This window comes from Kogia breviceps, chromosome 14, assembly GCF_026419965.1.
Source record: "Kogia breviceps isolate mKogBre1 chromosome 14, mKogBre1 haplotype 1, whole genome shotgun sequence".
NCBI lineage: Eukaryota > Metazoa > Chordata > Mammalia > Artiodactyla > Physeteridae > Kogia > Kogia breviceps.
The window spans coordinates 44,341,631-44,360,498 of record NC_081323.1 but is presented as its reverse complement, the minus strand read 5'-3'; the positions used below and the strand labels follow the sequence as shown (position 1 = coordinate 44,360,498).

The window sequence follows — 18,868 nt, the reverse complement described above, 5'->3', positions numbered from 1 at the left end:
TCCTGAGCAAACCAGGACTTACAGCCCCTACCAATGAGTCCATAGTTTTAAAACTTCTAAACTTATGTACTTATAAAGTATATATTTATAAGGTATTATTTCTATAAAGTTAATTTACATAGTTATTGTTATATAATTACATACTTAAATAATAAGTAATCATTTTTATTTTGTTGCATTTTTTTTTCCTCCCCTGCATTCCCCCCACCTCCTATTTTGCTTGGTTTTATTTATTTATTTATTTATTTGCGGTATGCAGGCCTCTCACTGTTGTGGCCTCTCCCGTTGTGGAGCACAGGCTCCGGAAGCGCAGGCTCAGCGGCCATGGCTCACGGGCCCAGCCGCTCCGCAGCATGTGGGATCTTCCCGGACCTGGGCACAAACCCGTGTCCCCTGAATCGGCAGGCAGACTCTCAACCACTGCGCCACCAGGGAAGCCCTTGCTTGGTTTTAAAATGAAAAGAGCAATGTCAATTTTACCCAAGTTCAATTTTCAGTAGGTTTGCTTGCATCTAAGCATTCCAGCAAAACCTACTCAAATATATTCAGAACTTTACAGTAAAGTCTGGTGCTCACAGCAAACTCCATTCAGTAAGAGCTTCATTACCTAAAATGGATACCAATAAATTATTTCATAAAATCTGTTTTCATAAAGCAAGACAAAAACTGCCAACTCTTTTGGCTGAAGCTATTAGTATTTGTTGGGTGACTTCAGGAACTCATAAATTCTATAAAGTTTACTGCCTGATTTGGGGTCTTGGTGGGGCCCCAAACAGACCATTTATCTTTTGTTTATGTTGCCTACATCCACATACTGTACAGTACAAAAACCTCACTGCCTTGGAAGTGTTACCTGTCTGCTCATCTATTTCACTCAGTTTAGTTAATTCAGTGCCTAAAAAGCTCCTGCTTGGAGTGAAAACTCTAAATGTAAGAAATCAAAACAACAATTAGGGCTTCCCTGGTGGCTCAGTGGTTGAGAATCCATCTGCTTATACAGGCGACACGGGTTCGTGTCCCCGTCTGGGAAGATCCCACATACTGCGCAGCGGCTGAGCCCGGTGAGCCACGACCGCTGAGCCTGCGCATCCGGAGCCTGTGTTCCGCAACGTCTCTCTTTTTAAATACCTATAAGCATTGTTTGGCAGCATTGATAAAAATCTTGTCTTGGTTGCTCCCTTTTTCTAGAGGCCAAATTATGTTGGTCACTCTTTATGCTCTATGGCCAGATTTCCTAGAAAAACAACTGTCAATCACATATTTAAATGTTATGAACCAGCCACACAACTTCTCTCTGTGTTAGAGTTCTCCAGAGAAACAGAACCAACAGGATGGAGAGAGATGATACATAGATAGATAGATAGATGATAGATAGATAGATAGACAGGGATCTACTTTAAGGAATTGGCTCATGCAATTGTGAGAGCTGGGAAGTCCAAAATCTGAAGGGTAGGCTGGCCATCTGGAGGCCCAGAGAAGAGCCAATGTTGCAGCTGAAATCCAAAGGCAGACTGGAGGCAGAATTCCCTCTCCCTCAGGTGAGTCAGTGTTTTCCTGTTACAGCCTTCAAGTGATTGGATGAGGCCCACTCACATTATGGAGGGTAATTTGCTTTACTCAAAAGTCTATTGATTTAAATGCTACTCTCATCTAAAAATACCATCACAGCAACACCCAGACTAGTGTTTGACCAAATATCTGGGTACCATGACCTAGCCAAGTTTCACATAAAATTAACCATCACACTTGCCTCACACGTGGAACTTGGGCTCTAGTCTAAAGGTCTTAGGCTTGGCAACTCCTGGGGGGCTGTGCCTCCAACAGAGGCAAGCCCAGGTCCCCAAACACTGACAGTGGCTTGGCCATTTTACAGATGAGGAAACCAAGTCCTAGAAAAAGGTTCAGTGAATTAGCCCCAACAAGCCAAGGGTAGAGTTAGGACAAAAACCCAGCCTCACTGAATAGCTGTCCCCAGCTGTTTCTACAATTCTTGGCTCCACCAGGGCCTGAACTCAAGATTCATAGGTAATATTCTCATTTCACTTCCTTTTTGGAACATTAGAACCCAGTCTGAGGGCAGTCAAACCATAAACTCTGAAAAGAAAATCAAAGCATCTCCTGGATGTACCTTCACTTTCCCATCCCCAACCCTCCTGTAATGCAACACACACACACACACCTGTCCACCCGGGATTTCTCTTTGAAAGTGCTTTATTCAACAAGATCTAAGTCAGGTGCTTTAAAACATATCAAAATGTTACAGAAATTCACAGCTCCCTGCTGAGGACTTAACAAGTTACATTAAGATACCTAAACACATCAGTTTATAACTTCAGAACCAAAACTTCAGAACGAGGTCATGTACCATTGCTCAAAAAGCAAGTTATGATTAAGAAAAAAAGATACTTCACAAAGCTAAATCAAGTGAGGAAACCCTTAAGAAACACTAGCAGTAACACACCAGGAACCATCAGCCTGGGAAACAGGTCTGCGATCGCCAGGGAGACTCCACAGGAAAACTGAGGCTCTCCTTTCACAGCTTGTCCATGTCTGGTGCCTGGCTATAACACAGGGGGTGCTGTGACCTCCCATGACAGGGTAAACACTGTCAATTCCCTCTGAAAGAAGGGGTGCCACATTTGTCTTTTTTACCTCTCTAGGAGATCATTCTTCATCCCATCTGCCTCCAACAAGACTTTGTGTAAAACAATTTTCATAGAGGCTTGACTCGAGAATTTGTACTGCTGCAACAGGTGTTCAAGGAGATCTCTGCCTCCTACCTTGGCCCTCACATCATGGTTTTGATGTTATGAGGCACTGGACTTCCTTTGTTCATATAGGAATTTCTCTCAGAGATGTATCTATGGCACCATGTTCTCTGTGCTACAGAGCTTTGAAATAGTTTTTTTAGAGAGTGTCTCTTTTCAAAAAAGAGAGCTTCCTGCCTTTCCCTGGTCCATTTCTCCTTCCAACCTCCTAACACTGAGATAACAGCCCAACTCCAAAGAAAAGAATTCTTGCCAAGACATGTTTGCCTCAGAGAACAGAGTTTGTTTCTTAAGTGTTTTTGTTTGTTTTGGTCTTTATATCCTAAAGTCTTATCTACAGAGATGATAAAATGTCTTTATCTGGAGGTCCCTAGGAGAGAGTATTGTTTTCTTTCTGGTAGAGAGGAGGGAAGGGTGGAAATATTTCTCCTTGAAGTCTCACACCAAAACCTCAACCTCAGGGCTCAGCATTTGTCACAGGGGTAGGTGGCTAATCTGAGATCCTCCCACCTCAACCTCAACTCACAAAGTCCACAAGTCTGGAGACCAGTGTACACATTCCTCACCAGTTTGCACAGGCAAACCTATTGTTTGTGCTTTTCAATCCCTCCCCAAGGTAACCACTCCCCCTCTCCCCACAATTTAACTCCTCATCTTCCCACTAATGTGATGACTAAGAATGTGACCTTGTGCTTAATTCTATCATCACCAGGGGGACCGGATCCCCTTCCCAACCATAAACTCAGGTTTTTCCTTCATTTGATCACCTTGTAACATAAGCCCCTGGAAAAAGACTCAGAGGTGGCTATGCCGCTTTTCACAAGTGAGGAAAAAACCTGTAAATTGGCCTTTTTGTTCTTCACACGATTTCAGGTTCATTGCACACAATTACATAAACCCACACAAATCAGTCCAGGAGTTCAAAGCTGCAAGGCCATGTGATACCAGTGAGAAAATCGAGCTCCACATCACAGCAGAGGGTCTCTATTTCAGTTGCTGCTATTTCAAAGAACCTTTCCGAAATTCCTGACTGGGTCATTAGTACGTGAGAAATGATTTCTAAACAGGGTGAGCCAAAATGGAAAAGTGCAGCCTGCATTAAGTATAATGTATCATGTAAGATGCGATTTCCCCTCAATTCCACCCCAACCCCCCATCTTTAAAAAGCCAAGTCTACCTCAGTATCACTTTCTGAGAAAGTGATCTGGCAAATCTGACATTTTGCAACACTCCCATATTTACCACTATCTTATTGCTAGTGCAAATTAAAGAGAACTTTGATAAACCAAAAATGGCTGTCCAATAAAAGTTAGCCATTAGTAATTTGCTTTGTGGAAAATTTTTTCCCTAGCCACTCAAGGAGGATTACTGGGGCCAACAAAGGCTTTAAACATTCAAAATAAAAATAACTGGAAGAAAAGTTTTCCAAGTCATTTCTCCAATGCAAAACTCAGGAAGTATGTTTGCATTCACAAAACTGCTCTTTCCCATCTGTAACAAAGGAAGCCTCTCCCCAGGCCCCCATTTTTTTCTGTGCATTTTGCAGAAGCCCACTGAGGTGTATGATTGAGGCTAAGGCCCTCCAGATTTCCAGTCCATCCGCCACAGGGCTGGTGGCGCTCCCCACAGAGGAGGTAAGCTTGCTAAGAGACCCTCAGCAAAATGCCAGGTAGCAGCATGCCATCCTTTTGAAAGTCAACAGTGAGACTACAGCTGTGAGACATCTAAAGAGGCCATGGAAACCACAGGGGCAGGTAGGGGGCAAGGGTGCCTGGGCAGGAACAGCTCTGCTGCAAAGGTCCACTGTCCTTGCAGGCACGGATCAGTGGCTCTTCTTTCCTCAACTGCCCAGCTCTCCAAACCTTCTTTGGAGAGGAGGTGGGGAACAGATGGGGAGCTTCCCTACCACAACAAGGCTCAGTGTTAGGAGCTTCTGGCCTTGCTTGATTGATCTCCACAGCCAGGCACCTGCTCCAAGCATCTATTAGTCACTCTTAAAACAGTATCAGTTGTACTGGAGCTGAGCTACCTGGCGATCTGACCAATGGGGGCCCAGAAGGACAGACTCTTCCTGCCCTTCCCCCTCCATTGGCATCTCTCTAAAGATCACCCAGGTGGCTGCTCAGAGAAGCTGAGAGAGAAGCTCCATCATATCTACACACTTTCATGGGGCAGCCCAAAAGGTATCCCTTAACCCCACACTTGGTCAGTAGCAGGACAAGTCTTCATTCTTAGAGTCCATCTCCACACTCGACGTGAGGGCAATTTGCAAAAATCCAGTGGTTGGAAAGTATTAAGCCTTGACTTTGCAAACGCAGGGCCGCAGCTCCAAGTGCAAGACCACTAGATATGAAAATGGGCTGGGCTTACAGGTACCTGTCATTCTGCAAGGTGCCTCCACATTTCTCTAAGGAGGGAAACTTCCCAGCCATACAAGACCAGGTGCCATGTACAAACCAGTGAGGCCTGTTTCATAAGATACTTCTTTCAACTCAGGGAGGCCCCAAAGAGTTGGGGTCATCAGCTTGGCATGCTGAGACAAACATCAGGCTCCCCTATCTCCTAGAGGTAGCCAGGGAGGTGGGGATGGAGGCAGAATTCATTCTTTACTGGTATCCACACAGATCATCACATTTGTCCTTGTTATTTAAAACAATCGAAGTTTCCAGTGTAAAAACCTGTGGGCTTATTGCATCTACCCCACTGATGGTTTATCTTTTTCTTTCCATCAGAACTGTCCCAAGGGCATGGTTTGTTAATTATTTTATCAACTGCCAAGGATCTCACACTTGCAGATCCTTCCTAGGGATACAGGGAGAGTATCTATTAACATAAAAATACCCCAAATGGTGAGTTTGCTGGGCCTCCTTCCCGTTCTAAACACAAGCAGACATGTATGGTTGCTTCCTGGCACTTGAGGGGAGAAATCTTTTCTTCAATCTAAAACCCCTCAGATCGGTGGCTCCTCTGATTTTTCTGCCCACAAGCAGAACATCTGCCAACCTCATAGCACCTGTGCTGGCTGCTTGGAATTGAATTGCATGTGAATATATCATGTAGGCATGTGGATGTGTACCATGTGCACACACACGTGCACACACATATTTTGGGTTCTTCTTATAATAAAAATTGAAAGTCCTCATGAGTGAAGGAAAGGAGCAGGGAAAGAAAGGTCAGGGAGTTGTCCGCTGGCTTCTCCATGGTGGTTTGGGAGCTGGAAAGGTTTGCATTTAAACGTTTCCATGGAAGGCGCCCAGCTTCCTGTGAGTCTTCTTAGGTCAACAATGCCCTCCACGGCGTCTGGATCCCCTCCTTGTGACTCAGATTGTTGCTGGGGTCTCGGCTATCTCCTCCAGCCTCTGCCGAATCATTAGCCGGAGCACGGTGTACCTGGGGACAGAACAGCTTCGGTGGAGAGCAGAAAGCAACAAATTCCTTCTTGTGACCCTCCCCCATCACTTGGGTCACCATGTGGGCCAAGTGTCCCAACCCTTTGCTTCTCTCACTGGCCCACTCTTGAACCACTTCGTTACTTGTGTTCATTTCCGCAACAGGATGAAAGGGACTGAAGAGGCTCGCTCCAAACTAATTATTTTACTATGATTAGAAAGTCTGGAGTAGAAGAATGAGAAGATGAAATAACAAGAACAGTAATAAGGATTCCTTTTGTTGAGTGCTTACTATGCTCAAGGCACTATGCATAGAGTATCATATAATCCTCACATAGGCTGGACCATATGAAATTGCCATTACTTTTACCATTTTGCGGGAGCCTACAAAAATGGCAACTTCATATGGTTCAATCTAATATCAGTATCCGCATTTTGCCAAAGATGCTATAGCAACTACCAGGCATGGAGGTCCATGGCTTGGTGGTGAGTACGGTTTTTTCATCCCTTCCCTGAATTATGGTAATTCAGATACTGGAGTGGGCACTGTTATGCAGGGCTAACGTGGCTTTGCACTGCACAGCAAAACTATTTTTAAAGTTTGGCACATAGTAAGTGTTCAATAAATGTTAACTGCTATCATATTAGTTATTATCAACAACACAGAAAATGTAGCATTGACTTTAGCGGCAAAAAAATCAATTTTTCTGCCATATCTATGAAACGTAGCTCTACTTTATGACTAAACATGACAAAAAAATAACAAAATCCTCTCCAGAACGAAGTTTTAGTACTGGACTTTTCAACCCAAATGCAATTGCGGAAGAGAAATGTTAAAAAGGGAGAAAGGATGTGAGGAAGGGATTTTAGGGTCACTCTGCTCAGACAAATTTCCACTGCCGAGACAACCTTCCTGAAATCCTTGGAACAATTTTATGTCCCACATCAAAATGAGAAGTTGAACGAGAAGCAGACTGACCAACACACTGACGTTTCAAGTCCCCACCTGAGATCTGAGATCTGGCATTGTCAATGGGAGGCCCCCTGAACACAGTCCATAAGACCCAGGCCCAGGCAGCAGCTCCTCACAGCCCCTGCAAGGTTCTTGAACAGAGACTCCACTCACCGAGGCCTCAGGAGAAACCCAGCCAGCCACCCCAGGGGCTCTGCTTACTTGCGCATCAGCTTCTTTACTTCCCGATCTTCTTCCTCTTGGAGCTTCTGAATGAAGCTTTTAAGGACAGGCATCTCAAACTTTATATACTGAGCCACCTGGGGAGGAAAAAGTAAGTCTGGGGTGCAAGACCCCTCCCAGCACTATTCTAATTTTTTTGGCATCTCTCTCATATAAGGCACAAAGCCTTGGGAAATCTATTTCTGCACTAATCTGGGATTTCCTTAAAGGCAGGAGCCAAGCCTCATTCTTCTCAAGGCTGGTATAGAGTCTATGATGAAGATCACTTCATTTACATGATAACTTTATCTCATAACTTCTCATTTTTCATCTCATGTATCCAATCCATGAGAGGTGATGTCAAACATAGAAAAGCACTTTCTCTTGTCAGGCATGCAAGGAAGACTGGAACACATAATATTCAATAAACCTCTCTGCTCTCCCCTAAGAGAAATTAAGGAACAATGGCTCAGAATGATGATTTGTGCCTCAAGGCTCAAACAGGCATCCAAATGTGAACTGCCTCCTGAGAGGCTATAAGTGTGGGGGTGGCTCCCAGGTGAGCTGAAGTTAAGCAGCCACTCTTCCTCCCTCACCAGAACCCTCACCCTGTTCTACCAACTCTTCTCTGTGGGAGAAGTATGTTTCTCCACGCTGTTAAGGGTGGGCTCAGCTATGTGACTTGCTCTGGCCAATGGAATGGGTGTGTGGATGTGATATACATTAAATCCAGGTGGGGGCTTCAAAGGAGCTTACATGGTTTCTTGCATTCCAGCCATCTGCCATGAGAAGCATACCTAGGTAGCCACTGCCTCTTGACCCTCAGTCTCTGAATAAGACATGCAATGTGGACCTGAACTGAACCTACAACCTAAAGCAGAACCACTGCTACCAGCCTGCAAAATCCAGAGCAAGTAAGTAAATGTTTACTGTTGTAAGTAACTAAGACTTGGGGAAGTTTGTTGCTATAGCAAAAGCTATAAAATCACTGCTAACTTCTTGAAGTTGCTTGGAAAAGGTTTACAGAAACTTTTCAGCCCTCTTAAGTACCCCAGAAAGCCTCAAGAAATTTATTCCTTCTATGGAAATCATTTCGTGCCTGAGCATTCTTCCAGTTAACTCCCACAGGGCACACCCTCAACCTAGCTTCTGCATTCATTTTCCTGGCCCCATGGTCATTACTGTTTCAAGAAAACCTGGTACTGAGAAATAGCAACAAAACAGGGCCTGGTCCTTGGCCAAAAAGCCAAGCTATACCCCAGTTGTAGTTTACCCAACCAAATCCCCCACCCTCCCGGGACAGACATCTGACTGAAAAGGGACTCACATCATAGGTGACTTCCTCCACCTGGTCCTTCTCCATAAGGAACACTTTGGAGACCTGCTCACATGGGCCCTGGAGGATCCGGGCAATCAGGGGGTAATCAGTGTTCTTCAGCTTCTGTTTCTCTGGAACCACACACAGCCAGAAGCAGCCCTGAGTTGCCTGAGGCCTTTCTCACCTTAAGTAGTTGTCAACTCATGGGCCCAAATGGACTAGGTACCTCAGGATATGTGGCCATACAAGTCAGGAGACTGATTTGTAAATGAACAATTCAACAGTTCAAAGCAACTGTTGCCACTCCCCTACCCCTCAACAATACTTCCATGCCTCAAGCCCTTTGGACGATGCTGCATTGGAGAATCTGGTTTTCTCTGTGCTTTGAGAAAAATCCAGTTCTTTTTTTAATAGGCAGTTAGGTTTTAGGGTTAGTTTACTGACCATATATGGCATTCCCTGGTGGACTCATCCAGCGAGCTCACCAGCCTTGGAGGCAAACAATATTTGGAAGTTTCCAAAACCCAAGCAACAAGCAAATGAGGCAGAGATTTTTTTTTTTTTTAAACTTGCTATTTTGAGTTAATTAAAAGTTTTAAGTATACTGTGTTCTTTATACTTACCACCACTGGTATGGACCACATACAAAGCAAACTCCTCCGCTGAGTTCTCAATCTGAATCAGGAAGGAGCAAAAGATACTTGCTGAAAGCATATATTTATATATCCTAACTGTGGTCGTTTCTTCTTCTTGAACACTGCAAAGCTAAATAAATGATAGGTTCTTTTGAGGGGATGGCTATTTATCTACAGCATTTAAAAGTGGTGAGGAAATGGGGCGGTAACATTATCAATAATAATAGGTAATAAGAGCTAACATTTATTGCACCATGCCAGGCCCAGTTCTAACAAACTCTACATGTTTTAACTCATCTAATACTCATGACAACCCAGTGAGAAATAAAATATTGCTTGCCATATCAGTAAACAAAGGATGTCACAGCCATCAGCGATTGCAGCCACCTTGGATGGTGAGCTGGTGAGCCCTGAGAGGACTCAGGAAAGAAACAAAGAACACCTGCCGTCTTGTAGCCATCAGACTGCAGCCACTCCCAACGGTGAGCCCTGAGGAAACTCAGGATGAGAAAACAGGATACCGGCCCCCGATAGCTAAGGTGTGTATCAAAGGAATGATTTCAGTGAGCCCAGACTCTTACATCTTTCCATATGTAGGAAAACGCTCAATTCCTTAACTTGAGATATCTGATTTTCTTTAATTAACAATAATCTTTTGACATTCAGACTACCTGCCCTTTGTGACAAATCTCCTATGTATCCTAGCTTCCCCTTCACCTCCTTGGAGCAGTTCTCTCAGGGTTACTTGAGATGCTGCCTTCTGGGCTTGAAGTCCTAAGAATATTCGCTGAATAAAATATAACTCAACTTTTAGGTTGTGCAGTTTTTTTTTCAGTTGACACCAGTAATGGGGTCCTGTTAACCTCATTTTACAGATGGTGAGGCAGAAGCACAGGGAGCTTAAGTCACTTGTCCAACTCCTCCAACCAGCAGGTGAGAGATAGAGATTCAAACTCAGAGCCTATGCTTTAAACCACTAGGACACACTGGCTTCTGTTAGAAATAAGAATACCTGGTTTCCAAAAGACTTAGAAGGGTATTGTGGAAAACATACAGAGCAACAGGACTTCAAAAACACTCATGCACTATAATTTTCACATCTATTGAAGGCTTATCAAAGTAGGTTCCCCAAATACACAGAAGTCGATATGTGCATGGAGCCCTGAACCAGTCATCAGGTCTGGGGTCCTTCTCTGGAGGCCCATAAAGCACCTGAGAGCTGGTGCTTCTCAGGCTTCAGTGGCACCAGAATCCCTGTAAGCCTTGTGGAACAGGTTTCCTGGCCTCATCTCCGAGTTTCCGCTTCAGTGGGTCTGATTTGGGGGAGAGGGAGGCCTGCGAACCTACATTTCTAACAAGCTCCCTGGTGATGCTGATGTTGTGGAGTCTAAAGAACCTAAACCCTCTCTGCCCGGTGCCCCCCACACATGGCTGTGTGTGTGGCTGTGCCCCACACTCTCCATAGCCCCCACCTCTACACTTCTGGGGGCCCCAAGGCACACATGCCACTGTCTGAGGCCAGCCAGCAGAGGGAACTTGCCTTAAATTTGTTGAGCAGCAACTTCAGGACCTGTGGAGTGGTCATGGTGCTGTTGATGCGGACATTGGTGATGGAGCCATAGGCTGGCGTGAACACCGACGTCTGTCAATAGAGGGGTCCAGCTCAGAGTGGGTGTACAGACAAGGATGGGGCACTAAAACCCAGGTGTCCTGGCCTGTTACCTGGGGTAAAGGGACAGGGACAATGGCACTCAACCTGTGCTCTCTGAGAGTCCTCTGTCCCTTACAACGTAGAAGCATTGGGCTTTGATGTCAATAAAGAGCCCTGGGCTTTGCCTAGCTCAGGAGCTCACGCCTACCCGACCGCAGGAGGCTTGAGGGATCTGAGCTTGCCAAACGGCAGCGCTGAGGAGGGAAAGAGGACCAGATAAGGGAGGCACTCCCTCCAAATAAAACACGCACAAAACCCCTTCTACTATGACTTCAACACGAGGAGGTCTGTGACCACTCTTCCATGATGAACTTGTTTCTGGGGCCAGATTCAAACCAAGCAGCAGGAATGAAGGAGAGTCAGCTAGCTTGGGGTGGGGTGGGTGATCTGAGTTCTGCAGCTCTGTTTCAGGGCAGCCCTTAACTCACAAAGAAGTCAGGCCACATAGCAACTGGAGGCACATGGTGCAGAAAGAGAGTAACAGGTGGATGTGGGGGTTTCTGATGAGGGCTGTTTGTGGGGTCATCTCACATCTCACCCAATGAAACAGGAAGAAAGGGGGCAGGGCAGAGCCATTAAAAGAATGACACAGCCATTAAGAACAGGATACCACAAAAACTGGTTAGAACCTACTAGGCCCAAGATGGCATTAGATTTGACTTCCAGCAGACCTTCACCTCATTATACACTAATTGTAATACATTAGCATCGAAATGACACACCCACAGGTGCCACGTGGAGGTCGACCATAAAAGGCCAAAAAGTGGGTGGTGGCCCAATTCATGGAAATCCCCACCCCTTCTCCAAGATAGTTAGAATACTCCTCCCACTTATTAGCCTATGAAATTACCTAGCCCATAAAGACTAATCACCCCCACAGCCCAGGGCTGCTCTCATATTCCCGAACGACCCATTGCCTTGGGGCCACCGGACTCACCCGAGACCTGGGACGTGACCATCCTCTTGCACCCCATTTTTTCCTACAACACCATCATCTAGGAGGGCTCCTGATCCGGAGGCCCTTATCTCTCTCAGAGCCAGCAGAGCCTGCAGCCCACTCACGACCCAAAGTCTGAGTGGCTTCCCAGGAGTCTGCAGCCCTGAGGTGGCAGCTGCCCAGGAAGGGGTCTTGCCCCCACTGGAGCTGGCCCTTGCCCCCTGCCACCCTACTACCTCTACCTTGTGGTTGTAGAAATGGCCATTGATGGAGAAGCGGTGGCGTCTGATTCGCCGCTGGTCGCTGGGTGTCCTCACATTGCCACGACGACGCACCCCAACATCACTGCGTGTGCGCATCAGTTGTGGGGTGTCTTCCTGCAGGGACTTCAGGCCCCTGGAGTCTGAGAGGGAAAGGGAAGATGAGCTCTGTCTGTCTGGACCTGGGATGTGGCAGTGTGCACAGAGTACCCTCTTCCTGACCAATGCTACAGCACCTACAGCTTCCTCAAAAATATATTTTATAAAAACAGTATTTCCTGCTGGGGGAAAAACATGATGCATAGTTTACCAAGAAGCAATACAGTGACAAAGTTTAGAGCACAGACTTTAGAACCAGACTCCTAGGTTCAAACCCCAGCTCCACCACTGTCATTGTAGGGGAGCAAAACTTCATACCCCAAAATGTCTCTGGCATGCTGAAAATAATCAAGCCCCAAAAGACTGATAAATGAAATATAGCCTGCTATATCAGTAAACAAAGGATATGACGGTCATCAGAGATTGCAGCCACAGGCGATGGTGAGCTGGTTAGCTCTAAGGGGACTCAGGATGGAAAAGAATACCTGCCATCTAGCAGCCATCAGACTGCAGCCACTCCCCACGATGACCCCTGAGGAAACTCAGGAGGTGAAAACACAGGATACTGGCCCAGGTAGCTGAGGTTCATATCAAAGTAATGATTTCAATAAGCCCAGACTCTTGCATCTTCCCATACACAGAAAACAGCTAAACTCCTTAACTTGGGATATCTGGTTTTCTTTAATTAACAATAATCTTTTGACATTCAAACTACCTGCCCTTTGTTTCAAAACTCCTATGTATCCTAGCTCCCCCTTTGCCTCCCTGAGAGCAGTTCTCTCAGGGTTACTTGAGATGCTACCTTCCAGGCTTGAAGTCCTAAGAATATTCGCCAAATAAAACATAACTCTAAACGTTTAGGTTGTGAACAATTTTTCAGTCAAAAAGACTCAGGAAGAAACTCTGCCTTTTCCCCTAACTGCCTGAAGAATTTAGATAGCGGGCTTATTACTGGACTAGAGTTATCACCAGAGACATCTTCAAAGAATATGGGCTAAGTGTGGTGAGGGAAACTCTTTTAGAGATCAGAGTCCACCCTGTGTCACACTGTCTTTGCAGGCCCAGCAAACATTTGTTTACCAAACGTTTGCTTTTCTATCTCCATGTGAATTGCCTTCCTCCCCTGAAGTCCCAAACCACTACCCCCAACATCCTCTTTTGTCTTTAGCTGAAGATGGTAGTTAAGGTGAGGGCATCAGTCATTTTGGTGAGTTACTCAGTTTTTCTGGGTCTCTCCCATGTATACATGTTATTAAACTTTTGTTTGATTTTCTCCTGTTAATCTGTCTCATGTCAATTTAATTCTTAGACCAGCCAGAAGAACCTAGAAGGTAGAGAAAAATGTCTTCCTTTCCAATACCATATATCACTTACTCTCTGTGCCTCAGTTTCCTCATCCATACAATGGGGATAATAATAGCACCCACCTCACGAGATTGTTGTGAGGGTTTAAATAAGTTAATTCATTTAAAGCTCTTAGAACAATGCCTGCACAGGATAAGCACGATATAAGGACTTGCAAGATAATTTCGAACTGACAATATCTATCAAAATTGCAAATGCACATAGCCTCAGATCCAGAAATTCAATTTCAAAGAAGCCTACAGACACTGACAAATGTGTGAAATGAGACGTGTATAAGGACACTGTCTACACTTCTGTCTAAAAGACTAAAGATGACTTAAATGTTTATCAATAGGGAGCAATTATAATTTTTTTCATACAATGTAATACTGCAGAGCTGTAAAGAATGCAGAAGTTCTCCATGGGTTTGTATGGAACAATCCGCAAGACAAACTAATAGAAATGGGATGTGCAAAATGCAGCCACTTACATAAAAAGGGGAAGAAAAAAGAAATGACATCCAACCATTAAGCTTTGTTGGTGTGTATTTCCTTGTGTTTGCAAAGAGTATCTTGGGAAGAATGCCTTCAGTTTGCTTCTAGGGAGGGAAACTCTGGGTGGATGAGATGGGAAACTTTCAATTCTTTTTTAAAATAAGTTTTGAATCTTGAACCATGTGAATCTTGTTTTCAAAACGTAAGTAACAGTGTACAACATTCATCACATCAGTCTTCACACAGTCATCCCCAAACTGGAGGATCCTCCCACCATGCATGTACCTGTGGGACTTGATGTTTGATCACTCTCAGGCAGGGCATCCACCTCTGAGATTGGAATGTTGGGCATGGTGAGGGGCTTCAGGATGGTGCTGGTGAGCAGAAAACAAACAAAAGGTTCAGCCCCTGCAGAAGAACGCCCCCAGTCCCACCCTACCCCACTCGTACAAAGGGAGCACTTGGCCTATGCAAGGCTGGGTACCAGCACACAGCAGGTGACAAAGGACATGGAAGGCTGTGCTGAGTGTCTCATGAAGCTGGTCCAGCTCCTGGGCTAAGCACTGGGCAGGGAAGGGGAGTTCTGGGGGGAGAAAATGCTTGTTCCCAGTATTTGCAACAACATGAAGTCCAGGACAGAGAACAACAAAGAACACTTGTGCTGAGTTTCTAAGCACGTACAAATTCTATAGCTTATTTAGAAAACCCTAATAATGGTCATTTATTTCTAGGGACAAGATTCTAGTTCAGACCCACTTCTGTTGGAGGAATAACTCAGAAATTGCTTCTGCCATCTAACAGGAATGGAAAGTAATAGGTTGGCTGCTACAAGAGTCAGGGCAGCTTTGGAAGTGGCACTGATGGCAGTGTTCTCAGGGTTGCTGGAGAAAGGGTCACAAGCAGGCAATCTGAGTTGAGACCTGGTATTTCTATGATAGCTGGAAAATAACTCCTCAAAGCCTAAAAGGACAGTGGAAGCAGCTCAGAGAAACACATTGAAAATCAACAGAGGATTTGGCCAGAAAGGAAAATAATATTTAACCAATTAGGACCATCCCATATTGAGAAGAATGCAGGTGCCCTGGTGAAACAAAGCAGTACCCTGTGGGGGCTTCCCAGGAACAGGGGCTTCCCTGTATCCCCCTCCTCTTGTTTGTAAAAAAGCTTTAGCCTCCTAGGCCTTCCCTGAGTTCCAAAGAACAAATTTAATCAGAGAAGTGAGAAAATGAAGAAACTAAGGAAAACAGTCAAGCAAGACAAAATATTGATAATAATAGTTTAGCCAAAAAACAAAGTCAAGGACCTTTAGTTCCTCCTCAAGGGCTATAGATAGTATCCTGAGCCATGTCCATGAGTTGCTTTGCAAATACTGAAAGTATCCTCTTACACCAGGTGTAAGAAGTTAACTGCATTCTGACCACAAGCAGGTAAACCCCAAACCCCTTGGAACCAGATGATGCTGACTCCTGAAATACCACCCAATTACCTCACCAGCAATTAATCAGAAGAGCATCTACCATCCTGAAACCCTCTCCCCTCACCTTGCCTTTAAAAACTCTCCGATGGGCTTCCCTGGTGGCGCAGTGGTTGAGAGTCCACCTGCCGATGCAGGGGACACGGATTCGTGCCCCGGTCCGGGAAGATCCCACATGCTGCGGAGCAGCTGGGCCCGTGAGCCACGGCCGCTGAGCCTGCGCGTCCAGAGCCTGTGCTCCGCAACGGGAGAGGCCACAACAGTGAGAGGCCCGCGTACCGCAAAACAAACAAACAAACAAAAAAATAAAATAAAATAAAAAACTCTCCGATGAAAGCCATCGGAGAGTTCAGGTCTTTTGAGCATTAACTGCCTGGACTCCTTGCTTGGACCTGCAATAAACGCAGCACTTTCCTTCATCACAACCTGGTGTCAGTAAATTGGCTTTACTGCACATAGATGAGCAGACCCAAGTGTGGTTTGATAACACTGGGACTCAGCAGAGATAGGATAATTTTTTTTTTTTTGGTCACATCATGTGACTTGTGGGATCTTAGTTCTGAGACCAGGGATTGAACCTGGGCCCTCTGCAATGAGAACGCAGAGTCCTAATCACTGGACACCAGGGAAATCCCAAGGGATGCTAATTTTAAGGGAAGACAATTTAAAATTAAAAATCTGAAAGAACTGCCTATTGTATTATAACCAGTGGGCTTCTGAGCCCCAGAATGAAACTGAGTAGAGCCTCTCAGGAATGGTGAACATTTCGCACCCATAGCATCCACTTCCCACTCCCTTGTCCAAAGCGCTCTTTATTGCCAAAGCAGAAACTGGTCTCAGCATGCTTCTTAACACAGTGGTTCAGGCATTCACTTTATTATCCCAGGCACTGGGATAACATTATTTACCATTCCTGAAAACTCTCTCAAAGTATTTGTAGGTTTCAAGAACCAACCAAGACCAGCTTGATACCACAGAGAATGGAAAAGAAACAAGTGTACAGTGTGAAAGACCCCTTAGTAGGCCAGCCAAAGGCCACATGGTCAAGTGGAATTTTAAAAATCATCTCACTTAGGGAACAGAATGTTAACACCCCAGGGCCTGGACTGGCGCTGTGGAAAGTGTTTGGCCCGCTCGAAACCAAATACAGTGAAAGTGCTGAAAACAAAGCAGAGTATGAAACCAGCAAAGTTAGATGAAACCAGAGAACCTTGACTGGAGACCCTGGCGCTGATGGGACAGGCAAAGATTTTCCTCCTTAAATTCCCTTGGAAAGAAACCAGATCAGTAACAGGCTTTGGCCACATTGTAGGTTTCTCTCAACTTTAGCAAAGAATAGATTTGGCTGTGGAGTTTAACAAAATGTTCAATGGGGTCAACAGAGAGGGCTTGGTTCTTATTTAAAACAGAAAAAACATCACTGTGGTTTTGGCTGAGAGGTTGGCACACTCCACCCACGCTCTGGCCCCAAGGCATTCAGTATCAGCAAATTTTAGGATGGAACAAGGGATAGTCACTTGATCCTAAAAACTGAAGTCCCAGAAAGACAGTAAAGAGGGTGTGCCTTACTAGATGCATTGAACTACTCATTTGGCTACAGGGAGGAATAGGCTTAGTCTTCACAGACCTTCCAGTGGGAACCCAGGAGAGGGGACCTCTCAAGACCATCAAGCCACCACCCAACTCCAGGTGTGGCCTGAAGGAAGCAGACCTTGCTTGGCTGGCTTGGACAGGACCTGACATTCTTTTTCCTCTTCCAGGTTCCCCTCAGACACAGAGAGCTTTGGACAGAAGTTTTGAGCCCTAAATGTCTCTGGGGTGGGGTCGTTCTATGAGGAGTGGTCCCAGTGGGGAGGATGCTGGGGAATCAGGTGTCCTGTTGGAAATCTGCAGACTGGGTCTGGCTGGCCACTACGATACCCCTCAGAGACTAGGGGTCTCCACGAGGGAAGGCAAGCTGCTCACCCAGGCCTTAGTGCTTCTCCTCTCTGACTCAGCATCTCCCCTCCTCACTCTGACTCTTACTCAATGATTGTGGTGACAGGCATGGAAGCCTAATAACACCAACATACACCCCTTTCTCCTCATCCCAAGTCGAAGGCAGGGGGCAGTTGGAATAGGAACTGGGATCAAGGCTGCTGGAAGAATGTGGCATTTACCTGCTTGAGAATAGATGGAACCCCCAGATACCCCTGGTCACTCCCCAGTCCCATCTCTCTTCACTCACCCCTGAGCTCCTAAGTTGCAGCCGGAGTGCCAAGAGGAAGAGGATGGAGGAGGGCGAATGCGTTCATTGTCATCCTGCATTTGTAGACGAATGGGCCGGCGCAGCCCCCAGGAGATATTCAGCAGCCCCTCCACGATGAACTCATCTTCTTCCTGCCACAAAATGATTGGCAGTGTGAGCCCAGAAAAGCCCCAAGGAAGCCAGAACCATTTTGTTGGGGGTAATTGACAGCATCCTTGAGGTGTCCAGCTGGGTGCACCCAAGTTACAGTCACACCCCAGCTCCAAGACACTCTCTCCACTTGTAAACTACCCCTGAGGCTCTGAAGCTGACCTCAGAGGTCAGGGCAAAGTTGCCTCAAAATTCATAGACACGTGCAAATTATAACAATGGTTTTTTGTTGTTTTTATACTAATGACTTTAAAGAAAGTTAACTACATTTTTTTTTCTTTTTTTCTTTATTTTTGGCTGCATTGGGTCTTCGTTCCTGTGTGCGGGCTTTCACTAGTTGCAGCGAGTGGGGGCTACTCTTCATTGCAAGGCGTGACCTTCTCATTGCGGTGGCTTCTCTTGTTGCCGAGCACGGGCTCTAGGCACGTAGGCTTTAGTAGATGTGGCACACAGGCTCAGTAGTTGTGGCTCGCGGGCTCTAGAGTGCAGGCTCAGTAGTTGTGACGCACGGGCTTAGCTGCTCTGCAGCATGTGGGATCTTCCCAGACCAGGGCTTGAACCCGTGTCCCCTACATTGGCAGGTGGATTCTGAACCACTGTGCCACCAGGGAAGTCCAATTACATTTCTTAAAGTATGTGAGACTAACCCTGCTAACAGAAGCAAGAGCTAAAACCATTAGCTACTTTCCCCTCCCCTATTATGGAATGTGATGTGTCTTTAGCTATAACATGTTATATGTTAATCTGACCCACTGGTTGAAGGAGATTTAAAGTAACATTTCCTTAAGTTTGTTCAACAGAACACTAGCTCCTCTACCAGATCAATTGTTACCTTAGAAAGAGTATCGTGTGATCGTGAGTTGGGAG

General features: G+C 45.6%; 1 protein-coding gene across 7 annotated transcripts in view; it reads right to left on the bottom strand.

Moving 5' to 3' along the window:
* Positions 1 to 2,193: 2,193 nt before the first annotated feature.
* Positions 2,194 to 18,868, bottom strand: part of RASSF2 (Ras association domain family member 2) — a 41,530-nt gene continuing 24,855 nt past the window's right edge. For 5 of the 7 annotated variants that reach the window (XM_067012480.1, XM_067012484.1, XM_067012481.1 and 2 more), the window contains 9 exons: positions 17,831 to 17,982; positions 15,671 to 15,835; positions 14,415 to 14,503; positions 12,175 to 12,335; positions 10,825 to 10,926; positions 9,273 to 9,324; positions 8,659 to 8,780; positions 7,332 to 7,429; positions 2,194 to 6,158 (listed from right to left, as the gene is read on the bottom strand). In XM_067012480.1, coding sequence (XP_066868581.1) covers positions 6,089 to 6,158; positions 7,332 to 7,429; positions 8,659 to 8,780; positions 9,273 to 9,324; positions 10,825 to 10,926; positions 12,175 to 12,335; positions 14,415 to 14,503; positions 15,671 to 15,835; positions 17,831 to 17,982 — 1,011 coding nt within the window. In that variant the 3' untranslated portion in view covers positions 2,194 to 6,088. The remainder of the gene's footprint in view (positions 6,159 to 7,331; positions 7,430 to 8,658; positions 8,781 to 9,272; positions 9,325 to 10,824; positions 10,927 to 12,174; positions 12,336 to 14,414; positions 14,504 to 15,670; positions 15,836 to 17,830; positions 17,983 to 18,868) is intronic. The other 2 variants (XM_067012486.1, XM_067012485.1) reach the window with 1 other exon arrangement.